The 18,020-nt window shown below is 32.8% G+C and overlaps 1 protein-coding gene across 2 annotated transcripts; it reads left to right on the top strand.

Moving 5' to 3' along the window:
• Positions 1 to 3,694: 3,694 nt before the first annotated feature.
• On the top strand, positions 3,695 to 15,095 carry LOC129318245 (SART-1 family protein DOT2). Of its 2 annotated transcripts, none has more exons than XM_054962915.1 (13): positions 3,695 to 3,905; positions 4,710 to 5,589; positions 7,599 to 7,740; positions 7,860 to 7,914; positions 9,344 to 9,457; positions 9,553 to 9,649; positions 9,741 to 9,807; positions 9,909 to 9,968; positions 10,187 to 10,799; positions 11,211 to 11,593; positions 12,530 to 12,750; positions 14,072 to 14,156; positions 14,761 to 15,095. In XM_054962915.1, exons 2-13 carry the CDS (start codon positions 4,718 to 4,720, stop codon positions 14,833 to 14,835), a joined length of 2,784 nt encoding a protein of 927 aa, XP_054818890.1. In that variant the 5' UTR covers positions 3,695 to 3,905; positions 4,710 to 4,717; the 3' UTR covers positions 14,836 to 15,095. The 2 variants fall into 2 exon arrangements, with proteins under 2 accessions (XP_054818890.1, XP_054818888.1); XM_054962913.1 differs by having other exon boundaries at positions 3,695 to 3,942.
• The last annotated feature ends 2,925 nt before the right edge of the window (positions 15,096 to 18,020 follow it).

Genomic DNA, 18,020 nt, shown 5'->3' with positions numbered 1-18,020 from the left:
AAATAAATTTTAATTTATTAAATTGATTTTTGAAAAATATATCCAAATACAAGTTTTGTTAGAATAACTTATTTTTATAAAATTAATTTTTATCAGATTGTTATGAATATTAGGAGGTCATGTGGATGTCCATTATCTCAAACTCTCCAATATCTTTCGGTTACTATAATATCTTCCCGTTATTATTATCTTGTATATTTTATTCACTTTAATTGATATATTTGTACTTATAAATAGAAGGCATCTCAGTTGTATTCAAAATACTGCAATAAAAAAGCTCCCTATTTTGTTATTCTCTCAGTGTAGTATCTTCTTTTCTTTTCTACTCTTAATCTCTATTTCATAATACATTATCAGTGTGATTGTTTTTCTTCCACCATCACTAGTATGTATTTTTATTTTCTTCTTCTCAAGTTTACTTTCATTTATTCTATGAGTGCATTAGAGATTTATGCTCATGCCTATGAACATCTCTAATATAGATGGAGGCACACTATCTTGAAAATGAGCCAATCTCTATAACATATTTACTTGTTATTTGCTTGTTGAATTTATTTATTTATTTATTTATTTATTTTCTTCTTTTAATTAAAATTGTGTATTATATGTCACATCTAGAAGTATGAGGCACAATTTTAAATTTTAAAAACTGTGGATCTGGTAGTTATCCACACATAATATAGAGTGGATCCTGATGATATTTACAAAACTTAAAGTGAATCTTAAAGTTATCCACGTCATATAATGTATATCCTGAAGATATTTGCATTTAAGTATTTATTTATTTATTTACTTATTTATTCTGTATTTAATTTCTTATTTCTTTTTTCTTGTCTACATATAATTCATTTGGTTATCTATATATATAATTTTAAGACAACTAGATCCTGAAGTTATCCACATATAAAATGGATCTTGAAGTTATCCATATAAAATATAAAATGAATCCTGAAGTTATGCATATAAAAAATATAAAGTGGATCTTGGAGATATCCACAAAATCTAAAGTTAATCTAGAAGTTATCCACAACATAAAGTAGATCCTAAAGACATCTACATTTAAATATTTATTTATTCATTTATATATCCACAATATAAAGTAGATTCTGAAGACATCTATAAAGTAGATCCTAAAGACATCTATATCTACATTCAGAGCTAATATCATGTCTCTTAGTTGTTAAACAAAATAATGAATTATTAATGAAAAACTATGAGTCACGTCCAATTGGTATTACTCCATTCCTCGAAGTGAATGTAGCAACACATGATAACCATATTCACGTGCAACCATGTGATCAAGGTTTTATTGGTAGTTGCGATCGTGGTCGTGGTAGTGGTTGTAGACGTGGACGTGAGTAAGGTCAATGGGGTGGAGATAGAATTAAAATCTCTTCATAAATGAAAAGTTTTTGAACCTATAGACCATACACCTAAAGATGTGAAACTTGTTAGGTATAAATGGGTCTTTGCATGAAAGCAAAACGAAAGAGATGAGATTGTAAGGTATAAAGCACAACTCATTGCTTAAGGGTTTTTGCAAAGACCTGGCATTGATTTTGATCAAACATACTTACTTGTGGTGGATGAAACTGCCCTTCATTACTTGATTAGTTTAGCAGCACGAGAGAGATTGGATTTGTGTTTAATGGACGTTGTTGCAGCTTATTTATATGGCTCTCTTGGTAATGATATTTATATGAAAATTTCATAAGATTTCAATTGCAAGAAGCAAACAATTAAAGTTCTCAAGAACAATACTCAATCAAGCTAAATAAATCCCTTTATAGGTTGAAACCATCTAGGCATATGTGGTATAATTGCCTTAGTGAATACTTGATAAAAGAAGGATATAAGAATGACCCTATTTGTCCATGCATTTTCCTAAAAAGATATGAAAATGGGTATATAATAATCACAGTTTATGTTGATGACATAAATATTATTGGAACTCTCGTAAGCATTCCAAAAACTATGAATTGCTTGAAGAAAAAAATTTGAAATGAAGGATTTAGGAAGGATGAAATTCTGCTTTGGATTACAAATTGAATATTTGAATGGTAAAATTTTTTTGTACCAAGAAGCATATATAAAATGTGTTTTAAAGCAATTTTATATGGACAAAGAACATCCTTCAAGCACTCCAATGGTTGTTAGATCTTTGAATAAGGACAAAGATCTTTTTAGGCCTCAAGGAGAGGATGAAGAACTACTTGGTCTAGGAGTACCATATCTTAGTGCCATTGGAGTACTAATGTATCTTGCTAGTCATACATGACCTGATATATCATTTACTGTTAATCTATTGGCAAGGTATAGTTCTTCACCAACATGAAGACATTGGAATGGAGTTAAACATATTCTACGTTACCTTAGAGGTACTATGGATATGGGTTTATTATATTATAATAAAATCGAGTAGGATTTAATGGGCTATACAGATGTAGGATTCATGTCAAATCCTCATAATGGTCAATCTCAAACGCACTACTTGTTTACTTATGACGGCACCACTATTTTGTGGCAATCTATGAAACAGGCGATAGCAGCCAGTTCTTCTAATCATGTAGAAATTTTAGCAATACATGAAGCAAGCTGAGAATGCATTTGATTATGATCTGTGATCCATCACATCTAAAGCACCTGTGCTCTTTCTTCTAGAAAAATGATCCCAACAATCATATGTGAAGATAATGCTGCATGTGTTGCCCAGTTGAGAGAAGGATATATTAAAGGAGATAGAACAAATCATATCTCGCCAGAATTCTTCTTTACACATGATATTCAGAAAAATAGAGAAATCCAAATTAAACAAGTTCGTTCTAGTAATAATTTAGTAGATTTGTTGACTAAAGCACTTCCCACTTCAACTTTTGAGAAGCTTGTATACAATATTAGGGTTCACAAGTTAAGAAATATTAAGTGATATTGTTATCAGGGGGTGTAAAAGTTATGTTGTACTCTTTTTTTCCTTAACTAAAGTTTTCTCCCATCGAGTTTTCCTGGTAAGGTTTTTAATAAGGCAACTTCAATAAATATGACGATATTGTGTATTATTTTTCCTTGGCTAAGTTTTTATCCCATGGGGTTTTTTTTGGTAAGGTTTTAATAAGGCACAATATCTGACATCCAAGGAGGAGTGTTATGAATATTAATATATTATATAGATGTCCATTATCTCATATTCTTCAATATCTTTCAATTACTATAATATCTTTCAGTTATTATTATTTTTCATATTTTATTGACTTTAATTTATATATTTATGCTTTTAAATAGAAGGCACTTCAGTTGTATTTGACATACTAAAATAAAAAAGCTCCAATTTCTCTCCTCTTCTACTCTTAGTCTCTATTTCATAACACAAATGAAGTTTTAACCAATTAATTTTTGGCCATCGAAAACCAAACAGGTATTAACATTATTTTTTGGTCCAATGGAATTGAGAAAGTTTGTTTTTGCTTGCACACGGAAAAAGAAAAAAAAAAAGAAATATTGTGTAGTTGAAAAATCCTCTGAAACCAAAATAAACATGTTGGGCTTAAAAACTTATTGGGCTAGGCCTGACAACTTTTTGGTAGCTGTAAACAGTGTTTTCCATTTCCAAAACGTTAGGCCCATGTGGGAGAGTCTTCATGTGTTCGAACAAGCAAGCACGCAAACTCTTTTTACCAAAAAAAAAAAAACACGCAAACTCTCTCCCGCTGAGATGAAATGAAACAGACTTTGTTTAGGCTCCGATAACGAAATACAATCTCCCCTGGCAGAAGAAGCATATAAATTTTTCTTCGTTGGGCAATTCTTTTGGCGACGAGCAAGCATTTCACACTTGGTTGAGCTCATCGTCGGACGCCGGCCACTGTTGTTAGGCCTGCGTGGTTGTTCTCCGGCAAGTATTGAAGAAGGTTTGAAACCTAGGGCTTTGTCTTCTTCCAAAATTTGGTGAGATTGCTTAGTTTAATCTGGCTTTGAATCTTGATTTGAATTTCTTCCCCGCGTCATGTGTTCCCTGCGTGGTTTTCGACCCTGTTTCGCGCGCCATGCACCGTTTCTTGCTTTAAAATTTTCATTTTAATTTCGCTTTGAATCTGGTAGTGTGATCGTTTGAATATTGACGCTTTTGAAGCTGGGAATCTTTACAGATTGAGTTTAATTTTTTTAACTTTTATTGTTGGTTTTTTCTTGAATGGTCAATAATTGGTTACTATACTTCTGCTCTATTCGTTTTTATTATTGGTGCTTGGGATTGTGTTGTTGTGCCCCGTTGGATTTGTTGTGCACCGGCACTCTGTTTATTAATGTCTTTATAAACAATCAATTGCGCACCTTAGTCCCTCTAGGCTACAATTTTCGTAATCATAAATTGCAAGATGATATTGGAAGATCTTAAATTGAACTAGTGTTTTCATTGCCATTCTTCACTGGCCTGGAGGAGCTGCCTGAATCAATTGGCTTACTAAGTATCTTTGTTAAAGTATCTGGAACAAAAATTAAAAGGATATGATATTTACTGTGCATATTCCAAAGATTTCAGTGGCAGTAGATGCCCCCACTGAGTTTAATATAGGCCCACCTATGCTTCTTATATGGTTTCATATAATTAATTCATTGTAAGTAGTAGGGTTCTCTTATTTTTCTTAAACGTTTCTTTCATCAGAAGGGTTGTGATTATAATTTTGACATTTTGGTTTAAACTAAATTATTTGCAGTTGTTTAAATGGACATGGAATGGTCTGATTCGAGGTATGAACTACGAGAGGGTAGGGATGATCAAGAGGATTCTCCATTGAGAGAGAAATATGATGATTTGGAACAAGTGGGGATGGACAAATCTAGCAAGCATAGAAGCAAGGATAGGAAGAATAGCAGTCGAGGAGAAGACAAGGAGCATAGAAGTAAAGACCGAGATAAGCAAAAAAGAACTGTGGAGGATGTTTCAAAAGAAAGAGAAAAAGAGGCAAGAGATCTAGAAAAAGATAGAATTGGCAGCCGGGAAAGGAAAAGAGAGGATAGGGATGAACGTGAAAAGGATAGGAGTAAAGATAGTAAATTGAGGGAGAAGGACTATGATAGAGAGAAGTATAGGGATAAAGATCGTGAGAGGGATAAAGATAAGAAGGAACGTGGTAAAGATAAGGATCGTGAGAAGGAAAGGGAGGTGGAGAAAGAAGCTGATAGAGGGCGAGAGAAGGAGAGGGGAAAAGAGAAAACTAGGGATAGGGATAGAGAAAAGGAAAAGGAAAGGGACAAGGCAAAGGAAAGGGAGCGAGAGAAGCATAGAGATCGAGAAAAGGATAGAGAAAGCTACAGAGATGGGGACAAAGATAAGGGGAAGGATAAGATTAGAGACAAGGAAAGGGAAGCAGATCAAGATAAAGAAAGGTCAAGAGATAGAGATAGAGTAACCAGAAAGACTCTTGAAGAAGATTTTGGTTGGAGCAAAGATGATGATTACAAAGTTGACATCCATGACAAGAGAGATGAAGAGTTTGGCAAACAAGGGAAGGCATCAAATCTTAATGAGGGTGAGCAAAATGGTGAAGCCTCAGCACATCCATCAGCAATGGAACTTGAAGAACGCATTGTGAAGTAAGTTCAATTTCTTGTTTATCTTCTTATGATTGCATTGTTTCTGTTTTTTCCCCCTCATTTTTTAAAACCATTGTACCTATTTTAACTGGCAGATCCTGCCATTATTAAGTGAAGTCTGCTACTTCTTCCTGCAAGAAAGGTTATTAAAATTGGGATCCTATATTGAATTAGGAGGGGGGCTTTGCAGGATTTGATCAAGAGATCCTTTTTCTACATGTTTAATACAAATATGGTGATAAATTTTATGCTTCTAGAACATGCTAGGTAAAAATAAAAGTTAGAGACAAAACTCAATGGTACCATAAGAAATAACTTAACCTCATTTGTTAAGCCAAAAGAACCTCCAAGAGTACAATTGACAATTGGGAAATGACTGAAGACAGCCATATAGTGATGCTTGCCTTTTGTCATGTCTTAGCTCTCTCCCAGATCTTCCAATTTTTTTCCCTTAAAATGTTTGGTGATCGCTTCGAAGAATTGAACTTGCTTCAAAATATTACTTTAGCAAAATGCATTAAAATGTTCAGAAATATCCTTAAAAGTAAACTGAAACTTCAAAAATTGCACCAAATCACATAAATTAATACTTTTAATTTTACCGTACATGATTAATCTATTCCAATTATTGAAATCTGAAATTATGCCCTATTCTAAAATTATTGAAATCTAAAACTGCACCCCTATTCTAATTTTAATCCTGTCAAAAATTGCTGTATTTACATGTTGTTTGGGTTTAATTAGGATACACTAACCCCTATCAAAGATTGGCGAATGCTATAATAATTGATATAACAATCAAGGTTTACATGTATTTCAGCTAAAATTTTTGTTCTTTCAAGATGTGGAAAACATTTCTTCCACATGCTTCTCTTACTTTGTTTTAAATTTTAATAAATCATTCAAAAATGAAAATAAAATCAGTGGGTAAAAAAAAATATATGCATTTTCGGGCCAAAAAAATCTGTGGGCAAAAAGTAAGTTTTTAAAATGAGCGCATTTATTTAGGTCATTAAAAAGCCTTGGTCATGTGAAAAATAGAAAGCCAGTTTTGAAACAAATGTGAAACATATTTTATTTATTAATCAAAACTGTTGACATAGAAGCCAAAAAATGGCAGAAAATGAAAAGACTAGGATTATTATACGCCGGCTTGAATCTCAGATGGATTATTATGTAACGCATTTCTAGTGTTGAAATGTTAATTTGTCTATTTCTGTTTTAATTTTTATCTTTATAATGTTTCTGTTTTGACAAACTATCTCTATGGTTTAAATTATAACTCATTTATGTCTCTGAAGCTGCTGATGCCTACAAATTATTACCTGTAGTACTCAATAAAATATATAGAGGAGATTGTCTCTGTTTTTTGACACTAGAGAAGCAAAAAGGGAAAGGAAAGAAAACGAGATTAGGTGAGAATGTGGTAAAGAGCTGCTGGGCATATCTTGAATAAATGAGGAGATTATTCTAGATCAATGAATGATCCAAACCTGGAAAACTAATTTTCTAATTTGGTCAAATTTACTCTCTCTTTGATGTCTCCTTTCATGATAACACTACCATCACTAAGGATTGAAAAGAAGACATGGATGTTAACTTAAAAACATTTTTTAAGTTTGGAGAGAGAATATGGAGTGGTGACTGTGATTTAGAGAATATTTTTCCCCCAAACTGGATGCTTGAACCTCACCTTAAATTATATGATATAATACCTGGATTTTTCTGTGTGCCTGCAGGTTTGCTCATTTTATTAACATGTTGCAATTGGGGCCACCAGATTTTAGGCTCATCTTAGTAATAAACAGAATCTATGTGCTATTGGTCACAAGCTTTGGTGGATTTTATCATTTACTGCATCCTTTTTCTTTTGCAATAGTGCTTGGTCTTTTTTATTTTAGAACTTAAAAAGGAATATTATCTGAGTGCATCAACAAAGCAATATATTTAAAAGTATGGAAAACATTCTATTGTGACAATGCTCGTTTTTGTTTTGTTTTGGATGACAGGATGAAAGAAGCAAGGTTAGGCAAACAATCTGAAGGCGCTTCTGAGATCTTATCATGGGTCACTAGAAGCCGTAAGATTGAGGAGAGGAAGAATGCTGAAAAGGAGAAAGCATTGCAGCTCTCAAAGATTTTTGAGGAGCAGGTTATAAGTTTTTCTTTCTTTCTTTTCTTTTTCCTGTTTTTAATTTCAAAGCTTTAAATAATTCTACAAGACACTCTGATTTCATGATTGATCGATGACATGGTATTTATTTTTCACAGGACAACATTGCTCTAGAAGAAAGTGAAGATGAGGATGCCGCCCAACAAACTGCTGGTAATGTTCTCACCCCCTTCTCCCTAAAGAAATTGTCTCCTTGCTGATCCATAAAATTTGTTTTGTTGCAACTCGCAATGCGGTTTGTGAAATGCCAATTTCTTAGTAGAAGTTTTAAGAATTATTTTTTGGAAACTTCAGTGGTAACAAGTTGCTTTTCTATTCTTTATTTTTAATAATCACTTTGGAATTTGACATTGAATTTAGAATATGAATATATTAGTCAGATGTTCTTTGATATTCCTTCATTATTTCAAAACAATATTCAAGTTATCCTTATTCTTAGTTGTCTAAGGCAATTTTCATCAAATCAGTTTTATAGTTTTTCAGTGGGTTGAGAAGAATTGATAGATCAATCAATGATGAGGATAATTGTTATAGATGAAAAATTGCAAGCCTTTTCTCCTGTTATTTTTGCATGGTCTCAAAACTTTTGGCTTGGAATATTCTAGGGGGAGCTGCTAATATGTGTCTGTTACGTAATATGTTAAGAGCTGGTTGTTAGTGACCGTTAGTCACACAAGCTTATAAATACTAGACATAGGTAAGGCAGTTGATGATGGTCAATGAGAATTCTGCTTTTCAGATTCCTCTTTTCTATCTCTCATCTCTCTCTCTGTTCTTTCTATAATCTCCCTTTTTCTCACAAACATCTCCTGTCACCTCAATATTGACTGACAAAGCATGACTATATATATATATATATGTTTGAATAGTTTCCTGAAATTCTCTTGAATCTTGTTAGTTGGCGTATAACCCGTAGCACTATGCAGATTTTCTCTCTCTTCCATGGCAACTGGTGACCCTTATCACGTGGTATAACAATAAATTGACGTTTGGTCTGCATAAGGTTGTTAGAGTTGAGTAACTATAGGACATCTAAGGAGTTGAATCTTTCAAATCTAAACCCTTTGCAACATTTCTTGCCTGTGTTGTTTCAAAATAAAAGAAAATGTTTTGTTAAAATAAAAAAGAAATTTTATTACTTGCTAGAAGATAATGCATATGAGGGGAGACAAAGGTTTGTTCCTTTGGAAAGTTGAAAGTTTTAGGAAGGGGAAGAGGAAGAAAAATCATCTTTGCATTTTTTGGATTACTAATGAGAAAACTATGTGCAGAGGAAAAATAATAAATGTGTATTAAAATACAGTATAATCCTTATAAAGTATTTTAATAATAGGTAAGAATAGTTAATAACACAAACTATTAAAATATAAGTTTTCACTCCATTACCCCTGATTTCAGTTTTAGTGCATTAAAAAGAATTCTTGATGATAGTGATTGTCAATCACAAAAGACTGTTGCCACTGTCCTAGAAGCCATCCAGCATTACTGACCTTTTACTTCTATATCAGAGAAACTTAAATCTCTACATGTTCTTTATGATAATCTGGTAGGTCAAAATACTTATATTAATTTTTTTTTTCAGATAATTTAGCAGGGGTTAAAGTTCTTCATGGTCTTGACAAAGTAATGGAAGGTGGTACTGTGGTTCTAACTATCAAAGATCAGCCCATACTTGCTGATGGTGACATTAATGAAGGTACAACTTCATTGAGCTCTTCTGCTACTCAAGGCTGCAATCTCTGAATGACCCACATTTTTTGTGTAACAGAGCTTTTTGTTCTGACGTGGCAGATATTGATATGCTTGAGAATGTGGAAATTGGAGAACAAAAACGGCGGGATGAGGCTTACAAGGCTGCAACAAAGAAAACTGGCGTCTATGATGATAAGTAAGATGATCATTTCTATTGGCTGCATTTTTAACAGAACAATAGCTACTAAAAGCAAGAATTAAGTTTGAACCTGTTTGGTAAATTTCAGGTTTAATGATGACCCCACTGCAGAGAAGAAAATACTTCCACAATATGATGATCCAGCTGCTGAAGAGGTTTGATGCTTTTTGTCTGCTTTAAACTCATAAGCAATTGATGACTCAGTAAAGGTTTTTGTGCAGATGATACTTATAACTAATCCTATTCTTCAATTCAGGGTTTAACATTGGATGAAAGGGGAAGAATTTCTAGGGAAGCAGAGAAAAAACTTGAAGAGGTTAGCCATTTCTTTTATGCAGCATATTATATGATAGTAGAGATGAAGCTCCAATTATTTTAGGGTGATAAGCTTTTTATTATTGGATCAGAAATTGTATCCCTCTTTGTTTTTGTGACTTCTTGTCTCTTCTTTTCTTAGTGTTATTTTTCTTGGAATTCTGTTACTCGGCTTTGATTGGAGCGCTTCATTCTTACATTTGTTTGTCCTGTTACCAGCTCCGAAGAAGGTTAACAGGTGTCTCCACAAACACCTTTGAAGATCTAAATTCATCTGGAAAGGTATCATCAGATTACTATACTCATGAAGAAATGCTTCAATTTAAGAAGCCCAAGAAGAAAAAGTCCCTTCGGAAGAAGGAGAAGCTAGACCTCAATGCCCTTGAAGCTGAAGCTGTCTCGGCAGGATTAGGTGCTGGTGATCTTGGCTCCCGGAATGATGCCAAGAGGCAGGCCATCAAGGAGGAGCAAGAGAGATTGGAGGCTGAAAAGAGAAATGATGCTTATCAGTCTGCATTTGCTAAAGCAGATGAAGCTTCCAAACTGTTGCGTCTAGAACAAATGCTAGATGTTAAAACTGAGGAAGATGAAGCTCCAGTTTATGCAGATGATGATGATGACCTTCATAAATCATTAGCAAGAGCTAGGAGACTGGCTATTAAAAAGAAGGAGGAAGAAGTGGCATCTGGCCCCCAAGCTATTGCATTGATTGCCTCCTCAAATCCTGGTAATGAGACGGTAGATGATCAAAATCCTACAGCTGGTGAGTCAGAAAACAAGGTCGTGTTTACTGAGATGGAAGAATTTGTCTGGGGTCTTCAGATTGATGAAGGTAATCTTTTGTTTAATTATTTGCGTTTCAATTGTGATGCAATTTATATTATGCAAACGTTCTTAGATATGCCATCCTGATTGAATGAAAAATGGAATTTTGTTCTTTTTTCACGTCTATTTGCTATTAGTAGCTGAAAGTTGTATACAATGTAAATGTATCCGATAATACATTATCTTTTGAATAATTCAAATGCTTTTGGTATTTCTTTTAGTTTTTTTTTCCACTTCATTTTCCATTTTTTTAAAATCCATGTCCTTTTTCTCTGTGTTCATTCTTGAGCCCAATCTGAATTAATGTTATTTCGTCTCTGTTGTGCCTTTTGAATATTTTAGGCGTTCTCCATTTAATTGATTTTTACAGTCCATTTGAGCTGCGATTTTTTTTTTTTTTTTGGTTGAAATTTTTCAGAGGCACGAAAACCAGAAAGTGAAGATGTTTTCATGCATGAAGATGAAGAAACAAATGCTGCTGCTGACGAAGGAATGAATGATGAGACTGGTGGATGGACTGAAGTTAAAGAAACCAGTGAAGATGAAAAGCCAGATTCAGAAGACAAGGAGGAGGTTGTTGCTGATGAAACTATCCATGAAGTTGCAGTGGGGAAAGGATTGTCGGGTGCGCTAAAACTTCTTAAAGATCGAGGAACACTTAAAGAAACTGTTGAATGGGGTGGCAGAAACATGGACAAAAAGAAAAGCAAACTGGTTGGGATCGTAGATAATGATGAATCAAAGGATGCACATAATAAAAAAGAGATCCGCATTGAGAGGACAGATGAGTTTGGAAGAATTGTAAGTGTTCCATGATCTAAATACAACTACATGTCACATAGTATAGAATTGCATAGTGTTATGGGCTATGGCTGAATATCATTGCATGGGCATGTTTTCATAGAAAGAACCCTAGGGGCGCAAACTTGTGTAAAATACAAAAATGAGGAAGGTCATGTTTATGTGGCTTTGAATCTCCTTTGTGTTTTCCTTTGTATCTAAAAATCTGCAAAACACACACTCTTGGAAAAAGGCCATTTCTATGTTCAACACATGTCAAGCACTTGTCCTCGACATGATGCAACACTACATGATACTTTAAATTAGATTTGTGTATTGTGTCCTTGTTAATGTTTTGTGTATGTTTGTCCTTCCTAGCTTTAAATTATCAATTTAGTGGGGAAGAAAAAAGCGTGTGTGCTTGACCCAAGATTGTCAAGGATTAGAAAATATATTGTTTATTGGGGATCTGAACCATAGTTGAATTAGGGCAATCATTAGAGTAGCAAATTTCGTTTTATCTTTTCAATCTACTATCAGCATGCACAAGATATAGGGGTGGGTTGATTTGTAAGGGAGAATAACGATCAACTGTAGAAGGATAATAATTTTGGCCTACAGATAGAAGAGGCTACAGGTTGCTTGATCACCTATTCATTCTTCATTATAAAATATTGTCGGGAATCATATTTTGTATAAATATCAGCTATATCTTGATCACCTATCCATATTTTCCTCCGCATATACGTTTACATTTTTAAACAAAGTAGCATTGTATGAGTAGCCATATCTATAATATTGGATTCATGCACTGGCTTTTTATTTGCACTGGCCTCAAATGCATACCATTGAATTCAAAGTTTAGGTCTTTAAAAGTAGTACTGGGCATCTTTTATCCTGGATTCATTAATTTCTTTTGTTTATAGAAGATTCATTAATTTCTTTTATTTCTAACAGTTGACTCCTAAAGAAGCCTTCCGGTTGATTTCTCATAAATTCCATGGTAAAGGGCCTGGTAAAATGAAGCAAGAAAAGCGTATGAAGCAGTACTATGAGGAATTGAAGATGAAGCAGATGAAGAGTTCAGATACACCATCATTGTCTGTGGAGAGAATGAGGGAATCTCAAGCTCGTTTGAAGACACCCTATCTTGTTCTCAGCGGTCATGTTAAGCCAGGGTATGTTTATAACTTCAAGAATTAATTGTTATAAGGTCTTGCCATTAATAATAGTTGTGTAATATGCAATAAAGTACATGCCAATATTTTTAAATTAATTTGTGGATGTTTTGAAATGAAAATTAAATCAATATTTTTTTACAAGAACAAATAGAGCTAGTCTCCCCATACATTTTAACAAATTTAATACTTATGGAAATTGTTGACTAAGATCTTTTAATTAATAATATTCCTAAAAGTTTGGTAAATGATAGAGTACAGCAGCATCATTCAATTCATCTAGCCAGCCCAACCTAGGAGGATAATGCTTCGTCGTCTTGTTATCTTGGAATGCATATATGATTGAATAGGTTTTAAAAATAAAACTTGTGTGGTATTTTAATTTGAATCAAACTTGATATTTATACAAAAAGACCTTCAACGAAAATCAATATAACATGCAACACATGGAAAAACGTGTCCAGTTTGGGTTAGAACCCAGGGTATAAAAGAGGAGAAAATTAATCTTTTAGAAATCTTGAAAGCCCCTTATCAGTTGATTTGTTGGTTTATAATTAGTGAAGGTGCAAGAAAGTTAATGGAGTGAGTAAAGGAAGAGTTAACACCCTAGCATTTAGAGGTAGATGGTGGTCCGGAGATGGAACCAAATGGCAGTGTTCAGTGGGTCTGATTTCAATTACACAGAGATAGAGTTGTTTTAGAGGAAAAACAATGAAAACAAAAAGGAATCATATTCCATGTCAGGACATGAATAATAGAAGTTAGATATTCAATGAACTGCAGACTAATGTTAAAACATTCTTCTTTTCCTTTCTCTTATATAATTATACCTTTTTACTGTGGCAAAACTACATTTTGAAGTATACAGACTCGATGTACATGTTTGATACCTTGGACACTTGTTGCTCTTAGGGTGACAGGGGAAGACAGAATCCATTTATTACTGGATAATGTCACGTATGGGGTCAATTTACCAGCATGCCTATGCAAATAATTTGTTGTGGTTGAATTACTTTATACATGGTGAAATCATTTTTAGCTGGACCATAAGCAAGAACCTACCAACTTTTTCTAGAGTTGGTCTATCTTGGCGAAAACATGGGTGTTGTTTGCAGTCGGAGTCTAACACAACTTTGTCTTTTTATCTTTACACTGGCTCAAGGACGTGGTTATGCCTGTAGGGGTAGAAATGATTGTACAGGATTGTTCGAGTTTTAAGGTTTTTTCGAAAATTAAAATATTAAACGAATGTATAGCTTCCCCCTTCCCTTTTCTCTTAAACATATTGATAAACTATCTTTTTTATTTTTTTCCTTTCCAGACAAACTAGTGACCCGAAAAGTGGGTTTGCTACCGTGGAGAAGGATCTTCCAGGGGGTTTGACACCTATGCTTGGTGATCGAAAGGTAATTTATACTTAACATTGAATATGCTTCTTTGACTGTGCAATGCTTACTGAACATGGGAACTGGTAGGGTTTAGAATTTTTGAAGCATGTTTTGTGGACTTCTAATTTTAGATCTGTTGTTTAAGATGTATAATATCTTGGTAACTTAATGAGGTTAGGTTTTCCTTGGTAGTGCAGCAACAATGATTTCTTCTTTCCATTTTTCTTTCATCTCATTTTTGATACTTTAAATATCCTGTACGCAAGATACATATATTGTACTTCATGATACGTATCGTATGTTTTAATATCTGTATTACAATTTTTTTCAACAAAATATTTCTTTTTTTATTTTACTTAAAAACTTAGAACAAACTTAATATTTTGATTTATTGTTACAAATATCCTTATATTACTTTAGAAATACTTGTTTAATATTCATGATGCTTGGGTCATAAAATGTTGAAATATATATTATATATGTTCTTATACTCGGTGTCCGAAAATTTTGAATTTTGTCTTATCCACCTTGTACTTGACGGTGCTGTCTACAATCTGCGATCCGTGGCATTTCAATTGAGTTTCACATTTTCCTTATTATCGAAAGCATGTTCTCCTTTCAGGTGGAGCACTTTCTGGGAATCAAGAGGAAAGCTGAGTCATCAAATTCAAATGCATCAAAGAAGCCAAAATCTTGAGAATCTTTTATTTCTGTCTGAAGGATCTTTAAAGCAGTGCGAGGGAGCCACCTGGTATGAGACTTTGAAAATCCTTGAAGAAACTATTGAGGGATTTTTTTTTTTATTTTTTAAACTCTGGCTTTAAATGTGGAATAGAAAGTTGATCATTGATGATGCATTAGGAAGAATTTGAGATCCTGAGTTTTGGCCACTTTATATGCTAGAAGATGTATAATAATAGATGTCTGATATATATGATTTAATTCTATTTTCTTTCATTATACTGTATATTATTAATTGCAGTTTTCACCTTTTGGCTTCGTATTTTACCCTAGCTATTTGTACTCTGAATTATTCCTTCAAATCGGTATGCATGTTATTAGTCAAATCAAATTTCAAGCCAAAAAAAAAAAAAATCGTCCCTTACTGTGGCTGAAAGCCATTAATTCAGGTTCTTTTTTTTTATTTTATAAAAACTGTTTAAAATTTTTTCATTTCAGTGTAATTGTTTTGTAATTTCTTTTTTCTTTTTGCCAGTTCCTTTTTAATTTCAAATATTTTCTATATCCTTCATTTGAAATTTTAGTCACACTTCAAACATCAGCAAATTTCGATCATTCCCTCATCCAGAAATCTCAGTCTAATGTTGAAAATTACAAGATAAAGCAGTGCACATTTAGTGGTGAATTAATGTTTGAATTTTTATTTGAAGAGAGGTTTACATTTAGCGTCTAATTATATTTTAAATATAATTATTTCTGACAGGAGAATACTTATGAGTAATTAAAAAGTTATAAATTATATTAAGGAAAAATTAATCTTTTAATTTTTCAACTTTTAAGTCGCTTATAATTCAGTCCCTCAACTATGACTCGTTGTGACTCAGTCCCTTAATTATAACTCGCATATGATTCAGTCCCTCAACTTTTGAATCACTTACAAATTAGTCCCTTAACTTTTGTTAATTTTTTTTCATATTAGCTTATATCTCACATAAATGAATAAGAAGAGGGTATTTTAAAATAATATATGAGTATTTTTTTATCCCTTTTATTTGATAAAAAAAATTTAAAAAAATCAAGAAATAAGGATCGAGTTATAGGTAAATCAAAAGTTGAGGGACTGAGTTGTCGCGAGTTATAGTTGAGGGACTGAGTCGCAGTAAGTCATAGTTGAGGGATTGAGTTACAAGTGAGTTAAAAGCTGAGGGATTAAAAGATTAATTTTTTCTTATATTAAATAAACTTCATTGAATGTGTAATTTTCTTTTACCTACAAAATACCTCATAAATTAGGATGAAGGGAGTTACTTTCAAGCTAATTCAACATTATAGGGCCTTACAAAATCTTGGAGGTCTCCCCAAGTTGATGAGTAAGAGGGAATGTTGTTTGGTGCAAGAAAAGAAAAGATCTTGCTTCTTTTTTCGCTACACAAAAAATGAGATATCTCAGTGTCGCTACCTGATGACTTATTAAGGTGGCATTTGTTTACAAAAAAGAATGGAATGAACGAAATAAAATAAATTAAATTATCATTTTTTTATAGTAAACATGATAAATTTTATTAATATATACTAAATGTGAAAATTATTATATCCTCAAAAACTCTTAAAAATTATGATTTTCAATCTCATAAATTAAATTACCTTTTTACTTATACATGTGCTTGCCTGTTCTTTTTAATTATTTTATTTTTTATCTTTATTTTTTAATTAATTTCATTTCATTTCATTCTTTTTTGAGCAATCAAGTGACACCTAAACCACTGTCTATTAGATCATAGGAACAACTCTCAAAACAGGAACCTCTCTCAACAGACCAAAAAATCAGCACAAATAATAGATTTGTGACCTGTGGAGATTGTTTGAAAGTTCTATCAAATAGGTAGATCTCCTATGCAGAAATTTTCAATCAATCTCATAACTAACCTATCCTAGTAAGATAATACTTCTTGTTGTAATTTGATTAATATATAAATCATATTTTAAAAATCATAACATTAAAATGTTCTCCTCATGATATATATATATATATTACTTTTAAGGAAAATTCAATACATCTTGTACTTTAATTACGTTTTGCTTTCAGTCCTTATAGTTTTATTTTATTATTTTCACTTCCTTTAATTTGATTTATCTATAATGTTAATCGTCATAGTTTTAAAAGTATACATGAAGCCATGAGCTGACACTATCAAAGTCAATGTCATTGTAACTCTTTTAACTCTTATGCTGACATTAATAAATTAACTAGGTATGATTAAAAATAAAATGTAAAAGGAGAAAAGTTTTCTTTTATATTCGGCTTAATTGAATCTAAGAGATAAATGTGACATTAAGTACAAGTTGGCAAAGGAGTTGAAATCTGTTATAGGCTTTATAGCAAAATCAACTCCATTTTAGAGTTCTCATTCCGATTCCATCTGGCTGGAGAGAACTTACGCGGTTGCAGAGCGACGCTGGAGAGAACTTATAGAAACTGTACAGCGGCAGAAATTCAAGAGTTTGAACATGGAACAATGGCTAAAGTGGCATCTGAGCAAGAATAATGTGGGTAAGGACTTCACGAGAACTTATTTTTCAGTACCTTGAGAAATGCTCTTTGGTTATGTCTGCTGAGACATCTGGTTTTCTAGATGCACGAAAATCTTCTCAAATGAGGAAGAGAAAAGAACTGGGACGAGTATTGCCACTCTGCAAAAGGCAAGAACATATCTCAGTTTCTTGAATCTTTCACACACACTGAGAAACAACACCAGAACTATCCATGATGGTTGGTTCAGTGCTAGATGTAAATGGTTCCAACAACTATCACTGAAGTTCTGGATATTATGCAAGCGATAAATTTAATCTTGAGAAGCAACACCAAGCGTCACCCTTGTAGATGTATTTTAAATCAGGTTAGAATGTTTTTGTGTAGAGATTGGTTTGTAAATTTATGCCCAATATTTTAAAAACCTGACCAGCGACAAATCATAAAAGTTAATTGAAAGATGTTGAAATTAAATAAAAAATGTTTATGTACATATATATAAATAAAATATTAAAAATATGGAAAATATCATTCTCAATTTAGAGTTGTTTAGTCATAATATATTAAATTTTATTTTGCCGATAAGCAAACCATGCACTCAAAATTTTACTATAATGACCCAAAAGAAAGTTAACATTAATATTTTTAAATTGAATAAAATAATTTATTAC

Source organism: Prosopis cineraria, unplaced genomic scaffold (genome assembly GCF_029017545.1).
Source record: "Prosopis cineraria cultivar Desert tree isolate PC_DT_omini unplaced genomic scaffold, ASM2901754v1 PC8, whole genome shotgun sequence".
NCBI lineage: Eukaryota > Viridiplantae > Streptophyta > Magnoliopsida > Fabales > Fabaceae > Prosopis > Prosopis cineraria.
Note: the sequence above shows the minus strand (reverse complement) of the source record. Positions and strands in the feature narration are given on the sequence as shown.